Below are 20,548 nucleotides of genomic sequence, written 5' to 3'. Positions count from 1 at the left end.
CACGTAACAAATGTAAATGATGTCATTCTAAAATATGAATGTCTAGTGACTGCGTTTTGATCGAATGTAGGTAATTTTTTGGGGGCCTACTTGTTACTAGATGGTCCCCACATGGTCTGGACATACCGGTAACATTTTCTGTCGCGCTGTGTAACGGATTGTTATTATTATCATCATGATGAATTTATATAACAAAGTGAACTAACTATCCAACCTTTTCAGAAAAGTGATCGTTATTTAAGAATTTTTTTTAGTGCAGAATTTACCTATCGGTTAGTTTGGGTAAAAATCGACTTACAAATTCAGTCGAAGCTCTGACATGTGTTCGGGATGGTCCCCATAAAATTTACTGCAATGAAGCGTGATGTCTGCGTATAATGCATAAAAACTTCAGCGATAGAAAACGACCGGGAATTTATGAGAAAATAAAACCAGGGCCACCTAGTTGTTTATTTCGGTAACATATCTGATCACATAGGCTTTTTGACTCAGAAAGTTGGGTGAAATGGTGACCAAAATGTACAAATGTTTTGTCAGGAGCCCATTACCATTGTACTCCCCACTGGTCTGGCTACACTTGGCAGAATTTCTTGCGCAAAGGGATCAATCGTGATTATCACAATGTTGTCCAAATTATTCATTTAAGAGGAGATACCTTGCTAAGAAGAGACGAGTGCATTTCGATCGAATCCTGCGATAGAGAGAAGAAAGACAACAACAAAAATTGGCGGGAAATTTGACACAAAAAAGTTAACGGTAAATATTGGCCCAAGAACAGAAAATTCTGCCACATGATGGCGTAGTTAAAATGTAACATTCATGTGATTTAATATCAATTTAGGTGATGAAGCCTTGCTGTAAAGGGCGCTGACTAGTAAGTGCAGTGTAGTTCCAGAGTCCCCACATGTTCTGAACACAAAATTTCCCACGCAATGCTGTTTTCCAGTATTGTTGGACAAAATAATGACAACAGGGCCACCTAGTCGTTCGTTGCAGTAAAATATCTGTTTAGAATAGCTTTCGGCTCAAAGAGTATTGTTTTACAAATTGGGATGAAAAACGCTGCTAGACTTTTCTCGCGTGAAGTGTCACCTTAAACTCTCGCCATCAGTGACAGCTTGGGATCGAAATTATAAACAACCGGAAAGCGGGTACAAGACTTGTGACCCCCTTTTGACCCCTGTGTGCTTACGAAATGCGAAGTGTTTAAAATTTCGCAAAAGTTCGGGAGCTGTACTTGCGTAGGTATGAACATTCGCAAAGTAGCCGGATCTGAAATGTTTGTTTTTCTCCCTGCTGAAATCTGGTTTATAGGTTAGCTTTAAGAGATGAAGCTTTGCTAAAAGGAACGACTGACATCGAGTGCATTTCGATCGTATCCTGTGACGGATAGACTGCGATAACTCAGTTCGACAGTAACATATTTTGCTCACGATATCACGTAACAAATGTAAATGATGTGATTTTAAAATATGAATGTCTTGTAAGTGCGTTTCGATCGAATGCAAGTAATTTTTTTTGGGCCTACTTGTTGCTAGATGGTCCCCACATGGTAAGGACTTACCGGTAACATTTTTTGTCGCGCTGTGTAACTGATTGTTGATATCATCCGGTCATGATGAATTTATGTGACAAAATCAACCAACTATCCAACCTTTTCAGAAAACTGATCGTTATTTAAGAATAATCTTTTAGTGCAGAATTTACCTAGCGGTTAGTTTCGTTGAAAAATCGACTTACAAATTCAGTCGAAGTTCTGACATGTGTTTGCGAGGGTCCCCATAATATTTAGTGCATGAAGCGTGATGTCTGCGTATAACCCTTGAACGCTTCAGCGATAGAAAAGGGCAGGGAATTTATGAGAAAAATAAAACCAGGGCCACCTAGTTGTTCATTTCGCTAACATGTCTGATCGAAAAGGCTTTTTGACTCAGAAAGTTGGGTGAAATGGTGACCAAAATGTACAAATGTTTTGTCAGGAGCCCATTACCATTGTACTCCCCACTGGTCTGGCTACACTTGGCAGAATTTCTTGCGCAAAGGGATCAATCGTGATTATCACAATGTTGTCCAAATTATTCATTTAAGAGGTGATACCTTGCTAAGAAGAGACGAGTGCATTTCGATCGAATCCTGCGATAGAGAGAAGAAAGACAACAACAGATTTTACAGTAAAAATTTGGCGGGAAATTTGACACAAAAAATTTAACGGTAAATAATAGCCCAAGAACAGAAAATTCTGCCACATGATGGCGTAGTTGAAATGTAACATTCATGTGATTTAATATCAATTTAGGTGATGAAGCCTTGCTGTAAAGGGCGCTGACTAGTAAGTGCGTTTCGATACTGAATGCAGTTAATTTTTGGCCGGGAGATTATAGCGACCTAATTCAGTGTAGTTCCAGAGTCCCCACATGTTCTGAACACAAAATTTCCCGCGCAATGCTGTTTTCCAGTATTGTTGGACAAAATAATGACAACAGGGCCACCTAGTCGTTCGTTGCAGTAAAATATCTGTTTAGAATAGCTTTCGGCTCAAAGAGTATTGTTTTACAAATTGGGATGAAAAACGCTGCTAGACGCTTCTCGCGTGAAGTGTCACCTTTAACTCTCGCAATCAGTGACAGCTTGGAATCGAGATTATAAACACCGGAAAGCGGGTACAAGACTTGCGACTCCTGTGTGCTTACGAAATGCGAAGTGTTTAAAATTTCGCAAAAGTTCGGGAGCTGTACTTGTGTAGGTATGAACATTCGCAAAGTAGCCGGATCTGAAATGTTTGTTTTTCTCCCTGCTGAAATCTGGTTTATAGGTTAGCTTTAAGAGATGAAGCTTTGCTAAAAGGAACGACTGACAACGAGTGCATTTCGATCGTATCCTGTGACGGATAGACTGCGATAACTCAGTTCGACAGTAACATATTTTGCTCACGATATCACGTAACAAATGTAAATGATGTGATTTTAAAATATGAATGTCTTGTAAGTGCGTTTCGATCGAATGCAAGTAATTTTTTTTGGGCCTACTTGTTACTAGATGGTCCCCACATGGTAAGGACTTACCGGTAACATTTTTTGTCGCGCTGTGTAACTGATTGTTGATATCATCCGGTCATGATGAATTTATGTGACAAAATCAACCAACTATCCAACCTTTTCAGAAAACTGATCGTTATTTAAGAATAATCTTTTAGTGCAGAATTTACCTAGCGGTTAGTTTCGTTGAAAAATCGACTTACAAATTCAGTCGAAGTTCTGACATGTGTTTGCGAGGGTCCCCATAATATTTAGTGCATGAAGCGTGATGTCTGCGTATAACCCTTGAACGCTTCAGCGATAGAAAAGGGCAGGGAATTTATGAGAAAAATAAAACCAGGGCCACCTAGTTGTTCATTTCGCTAACATGTCTGATCGAAAAGGCTTTTTGACTCAGAAAGTTGGGTGAAATGGTGACCAAAATGTACAAATGTTTTGTCAGGAGCCCATTACCATTGTACTCCCCACTGGTCTGGCTACACTTGGCAGAATTTCTTGCGCAAAGGGATCAATCGTGATTATCACAATGTTGTCCAAATTATTCATTTAAGAGGTGATACCTTGCTAAGAAGAGACGAGTGCATTTCGATCGAATCCTGCGATAGAGAGAAGAAAGACAACAACAGATTTTACAGTAAAAAATTGGCGGGAAATTTGACACAAAAAATTTAACGGTAAATAATAGCCCAAGAACAGAAAATTCTGCCACATGATGGCGTAGTTAAAATGTAACATTCATGTGATTTAATATCAATGTAGGTGATGAAGCCTTGCTGTAAAGGGCGCTGACTAGTAAGTGCGTTTCGATACTGAATGCAGTTAATTTTTGGCCGGGAGATTATAGCGACCTAATTCAGTGTAGTTCCAGAGTCCCCACATGTTCTGAACACAAAATTTCCCGCGCAATGCTGTTTTCCCAGTATTGTTGGACAAAATAATGACAACAGGGCCACCTAGTCATTCGTTGCAGTAAAATATCTGTTTAGAATAGCTTTCGGCTCAAAGAGTATTGTTTTACAAATTGGGATGAAAAACGCTGCTAGACTTTTCTCGCGTGAAGTGTCACCTTTAACTCTCGCAATCAGTGACAGCTTGGAATCGAGATTATAAACACCGGAAAGCGGGTACAAGACTTGCGACTCCTGTGTGCTTACGAAACGGGAAGTGCTTAAAATTTCGCAAAAGTTCGGGAGCTATACATGCGCAGGTATGAACATTCGCAAAGTAGCCGGATCTAAAATCGGTTCAGTTGATTTTTTTTCCTGCTTAAATCTGGTTATGGTAGGCCGGTCACTTCATCGCAGGAGATCGCTTTTAGATGCTAGTTTAGTGGTGGTCAGTTGTTAAGGTTTTTGCAACGATTTGTTAGTCTGAAACGTTTTTTTCCCTAAAGAACAATATTGTTGTTGGTTCGTATTCTCGAAGTCAGTTTAACTCGAACTTCAATTTGAACATGTGCATGTTCACAGTTTGGCAGTCAATCACTACTACAACCTCGAGCGCATTCTATAATCTGGACTGATACTAGTTTTATACTCTAAACAACATGTTATGTTTCGCCAAAGAAATGTCTAGTATTAGCTGTAAAACATGTTTTAAAAGACTTTCCGAGAAACGAACCGTCGTGTTCTTTTGAGTTAGAACGAAAATTGCTTTTCACGCCAATTTGATCAAGGTTGTACTCGGTGCAGCTTAATTAGTTTCAGTAGGAAGAGTGAACCAGTGGTTAATTTTGCTTTGCTGATAAGGAAAATAAGCCAAAACAGCCACATGTGAAGAAAAAGATGGTAAAGGGCTGAAAATGCTCCCATTAGCTAAATAGGGTGACTCAATGTTAATTCACTGGCGCGGTTTGTTTTGGGCTGACCGCTCATTTTGCCCCGTTTAACTTAAATGTTATCTAGTGTTTCCGTGAGACAATCATGTTGTAAAACATGCTATGGCTTTTAAGAGGACAAACGCAAGTGACTTTTTAAGGTGATTGACTTAGAAAATCGGGTGAAATGGTGAACAAAATGTAAAAAAGGAAAAAAACATGCCTAATTGTGCCTCACGATGGCGTAATAAAATGTAGCATTGATGTGATTTAATGTGAATGTAGGTGATGAAGCCTTGCCGTGAAGGGCGCTTTAATAGTTGTAAGTACGTTTCGATCGAATGCAGGCCAGGCAGGTACAGTGTACGTTTTGGTGGAAAAAGCGCTTCTTTTCAGACAACTGTTCAGAGTCCCCACATGACCTGAATAAAAACTTTCCTGCGTAATGCTGTAAACTGTTGCTGTGGTTGTGAGTGCAACTGTCGAACCTTTGTAGAAAACTGAAATTTATTTATCAGAATTAATTACTAACTTTTTGTTTTCGCACAACAACAAATCAAAAGTTGATAACCACTCTAAAGAATACCCTTTTACCACCCAAAGCAAAAAAGCGGAGAATTTATTCAACAACTGTAAAAAAAATTATCTGTTTAGAATAGTTTTCGGCTCCGAAATACTTTTTTTCGTTTTTTTTTTCTTTCTTTTTTTCACAAACGCGAAATGACACTTCAAACTATCGCAAAACCCGCAACTTGTCTGGGATTTGGTCCCCAGGCCTCTCCCGTTGCATTGTCGAGTCTCTCAGAACGATATTAGGGACTGGCAACTACTGTGTAACCACATTTGGCGCCATTTGGCAAACGTCGGCTGTTTTGGTTGAATTTGGTCGAGTTTTGAGACTTTTTCTTACGCTTCACGAATCCAAAGCGGTGATTTAAAGATAGTGGCTGGAAGAGATGATTCTGTGCTCGACATTGACTCAGGAAAAGGTGAAAATAATGGAGAATTTCGATTTGCTGACGAAGATGATTTTCCCCTACTGAAGACACAGACGAAGCTAGCAATTATGGACCATGTGGTTTGTGAATGAATACGAAAATACATGTATATGTGACAGTGAGGTAAGAACTTTATTAAAATCCTGTTAAATAATACATGTTACCTTGTGGCTGTGTGAGCATTATATGAGCTTATATGAACATTTTCATCTGATTTATTCGGCCTTCTAAATTCTAATTTTGAATTTCAAATAGCAATTAAACAGGTAATCTGAGTTGTATTCTCCAAAAATATAAGTCTTAATGCATGCCTTGATATTTACCATCTTTCTCGGAGATTAATTAATATATTAGAGGTGACTGATTTTGCGAGAGAAATCAAAAGGTAATTTTTTTGTGCAGAGCTACACTGTAAGTGATTTCAAAGTACTATGAAATTTGCATAATTGTACAAAGTATGACTATACAATAACAATAACAATAACAATTATTTATTATTGAAGAAAACACTTAACAAATTGTGCTCACAATTAGTCGGGTTATTTTGAGGTGGGCAACATTTGTAAATGTTTACAACATTTAATAAGTAAATAAAAAAGAAATGATGATAACACTTTTAAAACACTTTTGTCACTGCCAGGAAAGATTAGATTTCCTAACCAAGTTTCAAAAGCTGCAATTCTTCACTTGTGAATTTTCATGTTAGCAAATTATATCCAGTTTTCGAAAGAAAAGGCTGCATGGCCTTTGCAGATTTAACAATGAAAAGAGAAAGCCTTTAGGAAGATTCAACAGCTTAAATGTGTGACAGTTGCACTAACTCATGTAAATTCACAATCACAACAAAATAATTTATTTAGTGTTCAGACCATGTGAGGACTCTGAATACCAGGTTGATATAATTATCTAGTCACGTCTGACTTGGCTGTCCATCATCATCATCATTTGGTCCTTTTCCCTTTAAGGGAAATGGGGCCTTGCATTCTTTCTCTCCAAGTGTCACGGTTTCTGGCACAGTTACTTGCTTCCGTCCATCCATTGAACCCAAGTTCTCCTCTTTCCTTCTCAACTGTTCTTCTCCATGTCTCTTTGGGTCTACCTCTCCTACGTTTTCCCTCTGGTGTCCAGGTTAGAGCTATTCTTGGGTTCTCATTTGCCTTCATCCTTAGTATATGCCCGATCATTTTCCAGCGTCTTCGCTTTATCTGATGGGAGATCTCCTCCATATTCGTCTTTGATCTTATCTCTTCATTGGATACTTTCATGGGCCAGTAAATTTTCAGAATGCGTCGTATGCTCTTGTGGAGGAAGACATTAAGCTTTGTTCTCGTCGCTTTTGATTATTCGCCAAGTTTCGCAACCATAGAGGTCCATGGTGAAATCTAATTTGGCATGTTTGATTGTAAATTTGTGCCATTTTTGACTCATGAATGCAGGCATGTGCAAGAACGAGTTATCGTGATCTGGGGATTTTCACTTGGTTGGCGGGTTGTTAACTTTCATGAATGCACAGTAAATGAGTTATCATAATGTAGGGAAATTTTACTCGGACATTGGTCCGAAAATTTTCCAATTTTGAGATGTTGAAAACGGTGAATCAAAAGAGGAACTTCTAAGGAATGGTTAACAGCTTTAACAGGGGAAAATCATGCATTAACGGCAAAGACATTTTTCTTCGATTTGTGGCGTTATCAACCTGATGAGCAGGTGGATCTCAAATCAACTTTTAATCTGCGGACTTTGGTAACGTTCAAGTGCTTCTAGGAATATAACACACAAATAATATTATTACAGGTTTGAATGTGAGTTTGTACTGAAATACTATTCTAATAGACTGATTTTTCATTTTCTGAACAGTTCTTGCAAAATGTTTGAAAAACATGCTCTGATAAATTCGCTTCAAAATTGACTTCAAATTGCTTGCAAGGTGTCTCGCCGCGAAAATTATACACTTTTGCTCTTAGGGCTACAATGCATAACAAGTTAAGACCTATCTGAGTAAATTTTTGTTTATTAAGGAAAGCTTTTTGTATGTTTCCTATTTTTATTGAGGAAACTTGGCAACTAGGAATAATGTTGTGTAAACAAGGGCAGCACTAAAAGCCAGAATCAGGAAAACAGTAACTGGAAAGGAAAATCCGGAATCCGGAATCGGAAACTACAATATGAAAATAAAACATTAACTGCTAGTGAAAAAGTGAATGTTTAGTTCAAAGTAACGTCCTTGTCAATTGTAAATTTGATATTTTTCGATAGGTGACACCAAAGAATAAAACTAATTAATTAAGTCATTATTTCCTGCCAATGAAAAGTAAGTGTTTCTCACGGGTTTAAAACTGATCGCCCATGAACTAAAGAAAACTAATTTCATAGTCTATAAGTCACCTCTATGTTTTGCTTTGAAACTCTATTAAGACTCTATCAAAACAGGTTGAAGCGGGGTGTCCGGAAAATAGACGAAACAAAAGAGGCAGAAGATATGCATTCACGCAACTAACCACCTCTTAATTGGAAAGTCCGCCATCTGTACGGTGTGAAGCAATTTGTGTTGTCTCCGAGTCACCTCTATGTTGTCTCTCTCTGTCCCATAGGACATTGCTTCCTTTATAAAGAGTCCTTTCGTTTATGCCAACAAGTGATATGAGTTTTTATTCTGTATTTTTTACCCCAAGTTATGTATTTCGGCATTAAATATTCCTAACCGTATTCATTATAGTTTCTGATTCTGCATTCCGGATTCCGGTTTCTGTTTTCTGGATTATGGCTTTTATAATTTTAGTGCTGCCCTGTAAACAAACACATGTCCTCGCAAGCAAATTCACCCAAGTTATGCGAGAATGGAATTTCATCTAACATTTTGAAACTTTTAGACCTTTACATGTATTTTGTTTAGTAAATTGTATTAATTGATTAGACATTCTAGCTATTCTAGACTAACAGGGTACTGTTTCTTTACGACTTGCAAGTTGTGTAAATACTAATGTTTATTTATTACCAATATGCTAATTTGTTGAATTGCTGGACTAACATGTACCGCGTTACCACTATCCTCTTCCGCATTCACGAGTTAGCTCACAGTGATTTTTTATAGATCTATTCTTTGTGTTCCCTGTGGCCTAATCATAATTAATGTCCTTGATTAATTGAATAATGTGCTCTGTTCAGTCAAGCCCTCAACCTGGAAATGACTCACAGGCCCAGTCACTTGGAAGCATGCATGTGGGGCTTATTAAGAAGCATGCTGGTTCTTTTTCTTCTGCTATTCTCTACATGTATAAAGAAATGTGTTCTAAACAATCATCTTTACACACTCATATCTACATGTACTGCTGTGGTTTATATTGGCAGTTAACCCACTTGTCTCATTCAAAGATAAAGAAAAAAAATGAAATTATTCTTATGATCACCTGTACTGGGTTTTTAACTAACTGCGAGCCAGTGAGGGATGCAAGCCGAGAAAGCTTGTTTTATAAGTCTCATGAGTTGAGTTATCAGTCAGGTATTTTTTTATTTTATTTATTTATTTGGCTTCGCCTTCAAACTTAAGACTATAAACAGAACATAACAACATGAAACAGAAAATAAATGATTACTGGGTTAAGGCAGGGTGACCACAACAGCTAGCGCCAATTACTGTGGGCCCAAAGCACTGAAAATAGCAATTAAGGTTAAGCACTCAATTGAACATGTAGGGTTAAGTGCTGACAACTTTGATTAAGGTTAAGCACTCATTGTATTGATTGGAGTTTAAAGCATTGACTGTAGTGATAAGCATTAGCTAAAGATTAAAATAATAATGTATTTCTCTATATATGTAAGTTTAGGTTTGCCATTGCCTTGACCCACAGTTCACATGCCTCGTATATTTGTAAAACTCAACTGGACTTAAGTCTGGTATGTCCTTATGGGTATCTTCCTTTTCTTGTTTATGGCATCACCTTTAATAAAAGAGCAAGTACTATCAGACCACAATAATTATTATGAGATTACATCACAAAGACAAATAATGGCTTTAAGAGATAAAGCTTTGTTTAGAAGAGTACAATCATGTAAGTGCATTTTGATCTGTGGCAAAAAGACAGTCTTGGCAAGAGGATTGGTAGTAAGAGGAATTTATTGGCGGAAATTTGCAACCTCGTTCGCAGGGTCTTTCCTCTTCACGTCCCAGGGAGCGAGAGAGGGGAGACCCTGGTTGGGGCTGGTCACGTGTCTCCCAGAGAAAAATTAGACCCAGGGAGGAGTCCTTCACTTGCTATTTTTTGTCAAGATTTATTGTCCACTCCGAAACAAGACTTCCGCTTTGCTGTGCGAAGCCCACGCGAAACTCATTCAACTGGCTATGTTTTTCAGTAGTCTTCATTTTGTGAGCCATTGTAGCATTAATCTGAAAGCTTAACAAAGTCCGTTGTCTCAAAGCGCTGTACTTTGGAAAATCACTGTGTATACATGATAAAATTAACCGTGGACAAACAGCGCCTTCCCCTTCAATTCATGGAGTTGTAATCGTGGTTTATTCTAGCTTTGAATGTGCTGATGAAAGATCAGATCTGAAGAACTAAGGAAGGAAACTTGAAAGGAATCGGGCCTATGTCTAACTGTTCTGAAAGGACATTCTGCAGCAATTACGCTGCTAACAGAGCGTTTCTTTCTGGAAAATATTTTAGCATAAGCACAGTCGTTCGGTATTTAGCGTCGTTGGTTTGTTTACGTCCCCTTTCCTCTCGGACGTAAACAAACCAACAATGCAAAATACTAGAGACGCGAACGACCACGCACATGCTAAAAGATTTGCAAGAAAGAAACGTTCTGTTAGCAGGGTTGCAACAACAAACAATACACAGGAAATAGCACATATGCAGAACACTTTCGGAAGGAGGATGTACAGTATAACAACATGTAGATGGTAAATATTTCACGGATCTTTTTAATGAACAAAGAAAACACTTTTGAAACACCGTAATTGTTGTAAAACAATAACGAAATAACCTTTGTTCCAGTTGATGGTGTTAATTTAGTCTGCAGCTACAATGGCTCCGCGATACATTTCCGGTCACGTTTGATTCTTTCCTGGCCGTCAAATGCGGCGCGGAGGATGACTCCTCGATGCACCGCTTGACCTTAACAATGCCTGACTTTCAGAGATCATGGACTTGACGACTCTAAAAGTAGATGTGGCAAAAATTCACTTTGTGGAAGTGCTTGGCCATAAAGCTCCTCGGCTACCACCAGAAGTAGTTGATTCCCTTTGCTGTAAAGATTTCGCCAATGACTTGTGACTTGTATCTCCAACTGCTTTACAATGTCGATAGCAGCTCACATTCACAGATTCCCTCCCTTTATATACCTTTTTAGGGGTTTCTGAATGACCACTTGACATGACCTTTGAAACACACGCGAATCGCAAGTTGACTTGACTAGGGCATGTTTTCCCATCTCCGGTACACTTAGTATAGGCAAACTGACACTCAACCACCCCTCTCTCCAGTCATTTATTTGTAATCTCCCAGATTCTGGGAGACACGTGACCAGCCCCAACCACGGTCTCTCCTCTCTCGCTCCCTGGGACGTGAAGAGGAGAGGCCCTGGGAACGAGGTTGGGAAATTTCATGCCTTGGGAAAAATAAAGAGGTCTAGGAAAAAATGCTCAAAGCATATATTCAAGCTAATTATTGTTCTTGAATATTCAGACCTTAAAGTTTTGTGCCATTCTTACATGTACTATTAATAATTGTAATAGTTTACATGTACTTCAAATCAGTGTTTGATTTTAACTAGTCCAGTAGCTCATCTAATTAAATGTCTTTTTTCAGACTCCCAGATGGCTGTAAGGAGTATAGGACTTTCTAAACCAGTGAGTAGGATACATATTGGGCATGTATATACATGTACATACTTGTACTTTTGTCTAAAAACATTGACTGCATTACTTGCAATTGAACGTTAAAATTTCGATTGTTTAATTTTCGGACACTTTTTCCCTCATTTCGGACAATTTTCGGACAAACATTTCGGACACTGCGCTGAAACATGCCCAAAGTAAATTTACGACTAAAAAACATGAATTAGACTGAAATAAAATCTTTGAAAATGATAGTTTTACTGTATCTTCAAGGTTTTACAGCCGGATACACCAACGAGAAAATAACACAAACTCAATCAAGCTTATGACTCAAGCAGTGTCTCAAATGCTTACCTTTCCAGTGATAAAAAGAACGACTGAGCAAAGCCGCCTAATCCGAATTCTAAACATATCATGTACATTGGCTTTGAATATGTGATGCTCTCGCCCAGAAAGTACTTTTAAAGTTTTATACTATACTGTAAAAATTTCGGACTCTTTAAATTTTGGACGTTTAAAAATTTCGGATGGTTTTATTTTCGGACACTATTTTTGTCCGAAATTAAAATCGTCCGAAATTTTTTGCAAGTAATATACTATCAAACTGTTTCTGACAATGCACTTGGGTAACCTCAGCAAGCTTCATTGATAATATACTGCATAAATTACATGTATGTAAACTGCTGAAAATCCCGGCAGCTTTATAATAATATTATTTACTAACAGTGAAGAGAACTTTAACTCAGTGTTTTCAATAACTGTATTTAATATTCATTAATTAGATCATGTAAAGTATTTGTGTTTGAAAATGTCTTAGGTTATTTCTTTGACCAATCGCAATACTGGCTGTAAGTATTGATATTTAATTTACATTATTATTACCAGGAGGAAATTCAAGTTCAGATTGCAGTTTTTGCATCAAGGGCAGTTGCCGGACAAGTGTGGACCTGCGGATTGTGGTAATGAGACATGATCGAGATGATGCTACCTTTAAGGTAATTTTGTGCTTCCTGTTGGACTCATGGTTTGACTAATTGTCTTATAACCAGAGGATTGAAGAGTCAGTGGTCACATCTAGATTCAGTATTGTGTTGTCGTGTTGCTTCCTTTTCACTTCACATTTAGTTTTTCTCTTCCTTAGTGAAGAATACTTCAGTTGGTTTGCAGCTCAAAGTGTTTTGTTACCCCGGCAATGTTCAGTTTTAAAACAGCTGGTCCTACATGTAGTTGTTCAAAGGGTGGATAATTTTATCCACTGGATAGTTCTGGCAGATACTGTAAAATGTGTGCAAGATTTTCATGATAGTCCTACATGTATAATTTGTGAATAGTCTTAGAGTAGAAGCATATGTCAAATTTAAGAATGGGATTGCGTGGAAAACTTTGCAAAAGAATTGGTTGGAGTATATTTGCTCTGCTGGATAGCAACTTATCCAGTGGATAAAGTTATCCGTTCTTTGAACAACTGGGGCCAGGGCAGTAAATCCTGTGTTTAAGACTAGCATGCCATCTATTGTGATTTAAAGCACAAGATATTGCATTCTTGACTCCTGAATTGGGGGGCCCACTAAACATTGTGTGGTTATTGTAAGTTATAAAGACGAATTTGTGGTTTAGGACTGCTGTTGATGTGCAAGGTAATTAAGCTGAAAGGAAGTGTAAACTTGTATGGTAACCCCTGTTTTCGAATTGGTAGACTAATTAATAAAGTGCTTTTATTGATGAAAATTTAAGTTCTATCCATGGCCGTGGAACAATTCCTTTAGTGCGTTTTAGTCATTCTTTTAAAAATCTCTGATCAATGGGCACATACAGGACTTCACTTTTACAACATGGTAGGAAATCAAGGCAATTAATTAACAAACTGTGTAAAATTTTACAGACTATATGTCTCATGAAGTATAGAATCTTGAAGTTAAAACTATGAAATTGATTAGAAGGAAAAGAAAATTTTGAGAGTGGGAGACTTCAATACATTAATTTAACCTGATTTTCTGGTCATTTTTTATAGACTGTGAAGGATCGAGAAATTGCCAGCAAGTATCACTTGTTACAGACTTTCCCATTCAGTATCTCCTCAGACATTGCCATCTCACTGAAACATCAATACCCTGAACATTTTAAACTTACGACTGAAAATTACCAAGTGAGTTAAATAGAATTGTGTATGTAGTCACATGTACTAACTTATATTGTTATTATTTTTAGCTTTTTGTATCATTTCTAACGTTGGTGTGATGTCTAACGACCTAACGGACAAAACTGAATGTAGTTGTAAACTAATGTAAATTTGCAGCAGGGTGTACAGTCAAAATATTGCATCACACAGTCATACTCTTTAGAGTTATGTTGTACCTGAGGGTGTTGGCCAGGAATGAAACAATCTTTGCCTGATGGTCACCTTGGTCAAATACTCAGCAACAGAAAATGTAGAAAATTACTTGAAAAAAAAAATTCAACTTGCTTTTGCCCTTTCACTCTACTCTGAAGCATATAAGCCACAGCAGCCCACTGACGGTTGGTTTCTGCAACCAAGACTCTTGTGGGAAACAACAACAATGATGTTTATTAACAAATAACAGCTGGTGATAGGTAGATTTTGACTGATTTTCAAAATTAGTTACTATTTTTCCTACATTTCTATCAATAGGAGGTTGACTATACCATCATTCAAAATCTCTTGCATGGTTTTTGGTTTGGGATTGAGTTCCATTTGGAACACTTGGGCAGTGAAGCCGACCAGTTTGTGGGTAATGTCTGTGTGGAACCCAAAAATTTCCCTTTGGATGTAGAATGTCCAATAAACAAGAAATTCAATCTTGGCATCTCAGAAGAGTTTGAGTTGAAGGTAAGTTATTGGTAAAAGTGATTGATGAGTGATGTGAATGGCTGTATTTCATTTTAGAGGTGTAGGGCCATAGTGTTTAGTGTGTTGGTCAGTGGTTCAAGGCTGAGCATCTGCTGATCTGAAGTCTTCTAAGACCAGAAACTGAATTTTGGAAAAATTGAAATCCAGAGGTCCCTGGTTTAAAGTCCTGCTCTGGATGTTAGCTGGAGTTGTTCCTCAGTAGCTCCAAGTTTAACTCATTTGCCAGGCTTGTAAATAACCAGCTGATGGACCTGCCTCCTTCCAGTTGGGATTTGTTGATCATGTTATTGTTCAATTAAATTTAGATCATTATTTCTTTGTGAACGTTTAATGCTCAGCCTCACTGGAGCACTTGTGCTATAATCACAATCTGCTACCCAGAGTCCTCAGGCTTTTTGGTCAGCAGGTGGGCACCAGGAGAGACTCTGGGGACATCAAAAAAATTAAAATTTTTTGATTGTCTTTTTCCCTTAATGGTTTCCATTGTTTTACCGCAGAAATCCTGCGGTAATAAAATTCGATGTCCCCAGAGTCTCTCCTGGTGACTAACCGCTTGCCAAAGAGCCTGAGGACTCTGGGTGCGATGATTGCTATAATCACTGCTGAGGGTAATTAATACAGTTTATTACTGTTGTTGTTGTTGTTGTTATTATTATTATTGTTATTATTATTATTATTATTATTATTATTATTATTATTATTATTATTATTATTTTAACAGCACTATTTTACACTGCTGAAAAGAAAAAGAATTAAAACCAAACATTTTCGATTGATCAAGCTATCTTCAGGGTAAAAAGACTGTCCGCTACATGCACATTTTACAGTATGTGCTTCAGGTGATTCCTGATGGGAACAGTTTAGCTATCGTAAGAATGGACTTGTTTGTTCACACTGGGGCTCCAATTTGTTGGATCATTAAGCCTTCAATTATTCTGCGCTTGTGAAAAGATTTTGCCCTACAAAGGATTCACTAACTAAATGAATGGGTTGGATTCTCACGTACATGTAGAACTGGAGTTGGTGGTTTCAAATCTTGATGTAAGCACCAACAAGGGTCTTTAACCCATTTCAGTCTTACAGTACATGTAGAACTGTTTTCTTTGCCATTTTGTATGTGTGATGTACCATTTAAAAGGTCTTCATGAGTGAAATTTGTTTCTCATGTCAAGATAACTGAAGGAAGTCAGGTCTTTGACAGAAATACATGTAGTTCCAAAAGGTCAAAATGAAAAATTACAAAATTTCACTGATCGTTTCATGGGATAGATCTACCCCCAAATTGTAGCTTAATTTGCAGTTTTTAATGCATAGAAAGTTCTGTCCAGGAGATATTGTCAGAGTCTGTAAGTGCATCAAATTGAAACATTTGAAAAATTGTAGAAGTTGTAAACCACATCATAGATACCAGGGGGTACTATTTTTTTCTTTAACCCTCTCCCGCCCAAAAGTGCCATATGGCACAAGACGCAATAATGAGGCAATATTTGGTCAATTTGTGTGAAATTTGCACAACCAAAAGATCTTGGAAAGATCTACAAATTGAAGGCATAAAATCATGCCCCCCTCCTATATGAGACTTTATTTACCACCCCTCAAACTTTTGGATTTTCTTTTCCTTTGTACGTTAAGGGTCCAGCTGATATCTGACAACAAGCAATGCACTGAGAGCTGTACATTAAGCTATAGTTTAGGGGGATACCCAGTATATACAACGAATAGGGAAATTTTCAATGTTTTTCTTCTTTCGTTTTTGAGTTTTCTCACTCTAATATGTGACCTCCTCCATCTCTGTTGGTGTGATTTATAGCACACCCCAGAAAATACCTTTTAAATGGTATATGACATGTGGTCTCCCAGTTCATAGTTAGCAATTTAGAAAAATTTGACATTTCCCTCGGGCGGGAAAGGCTAGTGGGTTACCGGCAGGAAAGGGTTAACCCTATAAGTTGTTTGTCATGCCAACCGCAGGGGATGCGTCCCCCATCATGCCAAACAATGTGGTCGTGTTTTTGTTTTGTCTGCTTATTTATTGAACGTGGAATGGTAATATTGATGGTTGATATCCCTTTTGACACTAAGCCAATTAAAACCCTGTAATTACATTATCCAATGATCCAGTTTTTAATAATGATTATTATACAATGTGGTATTTCCTTAGCAGACTGATTCATCATCTCCTCGGAGCTGTGACCCTGCTGACTGGGATCCCCTTGAGTCTGGTATGCCCAGCAGGAAGGACACCACACTGTCCAGCGCAAGCAGTGGGGTCAGCATTTCTTCTGCAGTGTGCAATACGCATTTTAAGGTTAATTTGATTTGAAGATGTACATGTTCACATTAGCTTGTACATGTATAGAACAGAAGTGCTTAGGCCTTTTTCTCTCATTGAGGTTGTTTGTAAAATCCTTCAATTTGGGTGAATTTGCTGAATATCACAAATCGAACATTTCATGCTAGTTAGTACTGCTCAGCACTTTATAGTTTTGTCCACAGAAACTACCTTGAAGCATATAACACAAAGTGCTCAATAGCAATAACTTTACAACAGCACAAGTTACCCTCTTCAAGTTAACTGCGGTAGCTCATATAGGATGGGATAAATGAATGAATGAATGAATGAATAATTAATCAAATGGGAATTTCAGGGGAAATGCTGAGAGTGGCTATTCTGTCCATTGTTTCCTGATCTAATTGGAATCTGAAAACGTTGGTCTTTATGAAGGGCGGAAAACCCTAGGAGCAAGGGAAACAACTAGCAACAAACTCAACCCACATATGGTGTCAACTCTGGGAATCAAACCCGAGCCACACTGGTGGAAGGCGAGTGTTCTCACCATTGGGCCATCCATGTCCCCCCTTTATGTTACCTGCAAAAGGTGCTAAGTGCTTGTTTATATTTGTTAGGAAAGAAGGCCAAATAAATAAAAATGAGCAGTATGCTCAGACTCTTCAGGAGTTGGAGCGTGGAAGCCCCCCAGATGCAATACTTGGTAGTGAGCTGTTACAGACGCGTGAGACTGGAGACCAAGGGAATGAGCAGAGCTGGTTGGCACAGGTAAGATGGTTGACTGCTACATGCTCAAAAACTGCTTGTTTTATGCTTCATTTTCCGGTGGTGAAAACATCAATTTAAAATGTCAGAGTGGTGTTTCTAGTCTGCTATGTCTTCATCCCTATCTGAACAACTATTGATACACTTTAGTACTGTTTGATTCAAATGAATAGACATGATCATAAGGGCTTCCTCCAGGGGATCCAAAGTTAGAAGCATTGTGTACAGCATAATGAAAAGGGTCTCAGGACAGTCCTGCTCAGTAGCTTTCATCTCAGTCACAGTGGTCACACTTCAGGGACTCATCCAAAAACTCAAAAGTTAGAACCACCGTGTACAGGTTGATAAACATCAATGTTAGTTTTTGATCGTTGGTTTTGACGATTTTCAGTTCGGTTTGACAGTTGACTGTCTGCTTCGAGTTTTGATTCGCGACTCGATCCTGCATTCGCATGCCATTCTCGACTCTATCCTTTATACTCGATACTCATGCGATCCATTTCTTACAGGACGCCTCCCATCACGGCCTTACTATTGACAGCCTCGAGAGCCAAGCTGAGAAAAAGAAGAAAACGAAGGAGGAACACAGGCGGCTGCTTCAGGAGCGTAGAAGCCTCCTGCAGCAGCAGGATAGGGAAAAACAGGAAAGAGATGATCGCAAACTTGCCGAGGAACTGGCCTACAATGACCTCAAGGCTGCCGGGTTTGTTTCCTGACCCCAGGTGCATTATGAAGCCATACCCCAGTGTGATCTACCGGGGGCCCCCATGAGGCTGGGGGGCTTCAGTAGCCAGGCCGGAAGTGACATCTCTGGAGAGCTCGATGCATTCAGCGGGCTAAGCAGCTTCCGTGGGTCTTGTGCGTCCCCATTGGCTAATAATGATGAGGTCATCGATGCATCAAAGATGACATCAGGCAATGGGGACATCCGGGTGCAGGAGTAAAGTGACGGCACCACTGTTCATTAAGCAGTCTTTTGTGTAACTGATTATTGGTCAAAGCGTGTTTTTGTGTCCCATAGGCTAGATCAGGAAATCCAACCGAGTGGTTAAGTACGGGGTTTTTTGTTTTAGGCGTTTTATCGCTTTTTTTTTTTCTTTTTTTTTACCATGTGTTTGATTAGGGCCAGTCTGACTGGATGTGTTTGACTTTCGTGTTGCAATTTTTTTAAAAATTTCATTTTCAGTGTCGGCCAGTGGTTTAGGCTTTCAATGAAAAATCCGTTCAGGTTTTTCAGGAAAATGAACGCTTAGGTCTAAATTTAATCTTTTGAGAAGGATCGTGTGAGATTTTTTTTTCTCTTTGTAGGCTGCGATTAAAAAAAAAAAAAAAAAAAAAAAAAAATCAGCCTTTTGGCTTCTCACGTCAAGGGAAACATGCCCTAGCTTTGTGTTGAGTTCATGTTTAAGATGTGACACGGCTAGGTCATCAGGTGTGCACGTGATCAATATTAAATGGAGTGACAAGCATTAGAACAAAAAACAAAACGTTACATGACGCTCCATCGAGTCTTAATTTCTAAAAACTTATGTTTGTTGTGAATCAATTTGACAAGTTTTTTGGCTATTGGCTGTTTAAATGTTAGCCATTTGTGGATTCTCTTAATAGAGTTTTACAAATTCGGGGGAAAAAAGTCAGTGAAAATGGAAATCATTTGTCATTTTTTATTTTTGTGATGTGAGTTTTTCTCCTTGAAAGCCTCGCAAGTGCAAAAGTAGGAATTTGTTGTTCGAAGTAATATACAGTGAAAGCATATTTGAATAAGTTAAGATATAAATTTTTGACGAAAGTTTTTCAAACGTTTTGTCGTTGAAGAATTTACTGGCCTCCAATCGAATTTGTGGTTTAGTCACTGTAACACAGTGTAACAGTAGTATGGCGTCTTCGTGCTTAGTTCTTCATTTGTTTGTCACGCAATGCTTCAGAAGCGTTTCGTGACAAAGGAAAGAACCTCGCGAAGGAGACCAGCAGTAGTATTCAATTTTGTAGGCGAAATATTTATGACTCTTAACTGACTTAAGGCATTCCTTTGTTCTTTCAAGAATTATTAGCAATCCCGTGACTAACGTGGTTTTATATATATCGTGATAAAATTGTTGTGATTTGACCACTTGACAATTTTTCGTGTCGTACTTAAGAATGGATGTGTTTCGTTTTTTTAGATTGAATTGGAATATTTAGCGAACAAAGCTGTAAAATAGAATTGTGAAGTTATATTTTTGGCTAGGTCAGCGATAAACTCAAACAATGCTTAGTTGTGTTAAATGTAATTATGGTGATGTAATCAAGTTACTTGCATTGCATTTTCGTTAGGAACGTTATTCAAGGTTGTCCAATTTTTGGCTTTGCTTTACGATATTATCGCTTTGTTTTTTTTTTTTTTTTTTGATGTTTTTGCATTCGTGTTTGTCACTGTTTCAAGTAAATTCAATGTTTGTTTGTTTTTTTTTCGGTGTAATTTAATTTTGTTAGAAATAGGTTTTTAGCTTTATTCAATAGTTTACAAGAAAACATAATTTTTACTCAGGGTATATGCAACTCCTTGTCGAAAAGACCAATTATTTTGTATTTCTACGTAGAATACCATTGGTTTCTATTGGAGCATTTAGGCCAGAACAATCTTCCATCTAAAAATTAAGTGACCCGCAATGCTCAAATGTGTGTTCATATTTCATCATCAGCGGTTTGAATTTTTTTTAATCTTTAAGAAAAATATCTGAGTGCTGGCGTATATAAATGTCTCGGCTCTTTTCTGTGTGTATGAAGGGAGCGGGTTTTTTTTTAATTCTAAAAGGCGATTTATCAGCGATATTTAGCCGATAAAAATGTGTGTAAAATATTACAATCTACAGAGGTGAATAGATCGAGAAATTTTGGCGCCAAAAAAAGACTTGGCGCCACATGCCACTTTTCGCGGCATTCTGTATTTGGGCAAC

At 38.1% G+C, this 20,548-nt stretch overlaps 1 protein-coding gene and 2 long non-coding RNA genes across 6 annotated transcripts in view; 2 read left to right on the top strand and 1 right to left on the bottom strand.

The window, feature by feature from the left end:
* The window catches only part of LOC146461963 (uncharacterized), an 87,390-nt gene that overhangs the window by 29,421 nt on the left and 37,421 nt on the right, over positions 1–20,548 (bottom strand). The gene's annotated exons all lie outside the window — the stretch shown is intronic.
* Positions 5,695–12,633, top strand: LOC146461968 (uncharacterized). Its single transcript, XR_014857281.1, has 3 exons — positions 5,695–5,972; positions 11,660–11,700; positions 12,574–12,633. It is a non-coding gene; the product is annotated as an uncharacterized LOC146461968 (long non-coding RNA).
* On the top strand, positions 12,684–19,365 carry LOC146461967 (uncharacterized). 4 transcript variants are annotated; one of them, XM_085086249.1, is made up of 5 exons: positions 12,685–13,834; positions 14,339–14,536; positions 16,722–16,865; positions 17,465–17,615; positions 18,122–19,365. In XM_085086249.1, exons 4-5 carry the CDS (start codon positions 17,488–17,490, stop codon positions 18,381–18,383), a joined length of 390 nt encoding a protein of 129 aa, XP_084942375.1. In that variant the 5' UTR covers positions 12,685–13,834; positions 14,339–14,536; positions 16,722–16,865; positions 17,465–17,487; the 3' UTR covers positions 18,384–19,365. The 4 variants fall into 4 exon arrangements, with proteins under 4 accessions (XP_084942376.1, XP_084942375.1, XP_084942374.1 ...); XM_085086248.1 differs by having other exon boundaries at positions 16,719–16,865; XM_085086250.1 differs by lacking the exon at positions 16,722–16,865 and having other exon boundaries at positions 12,684–13,834.

The sequence above is a fragment of the Pavona decussata genome, unplaced genomic scaffold (genome assembly GCF_977016875.1).
Source record: "Pavona decussata unplaced genomic scaffold, jaPavDecu1.1 SCAFFOLD_193, whole genome shotgun sequence".
In the NCBI taxonomy this organism is placed as follows: Eukaryota; Metazoa; Cnidaria; class Anthozoa; order Scleractinia; family Agariciidae; genus Pavona; species Pavona decussata.
The sequence above is the reverse complement of the archived record's forward strand: the minus strand, read 5'-3'. Positions and strand labels throughout refer to the sequence as shown.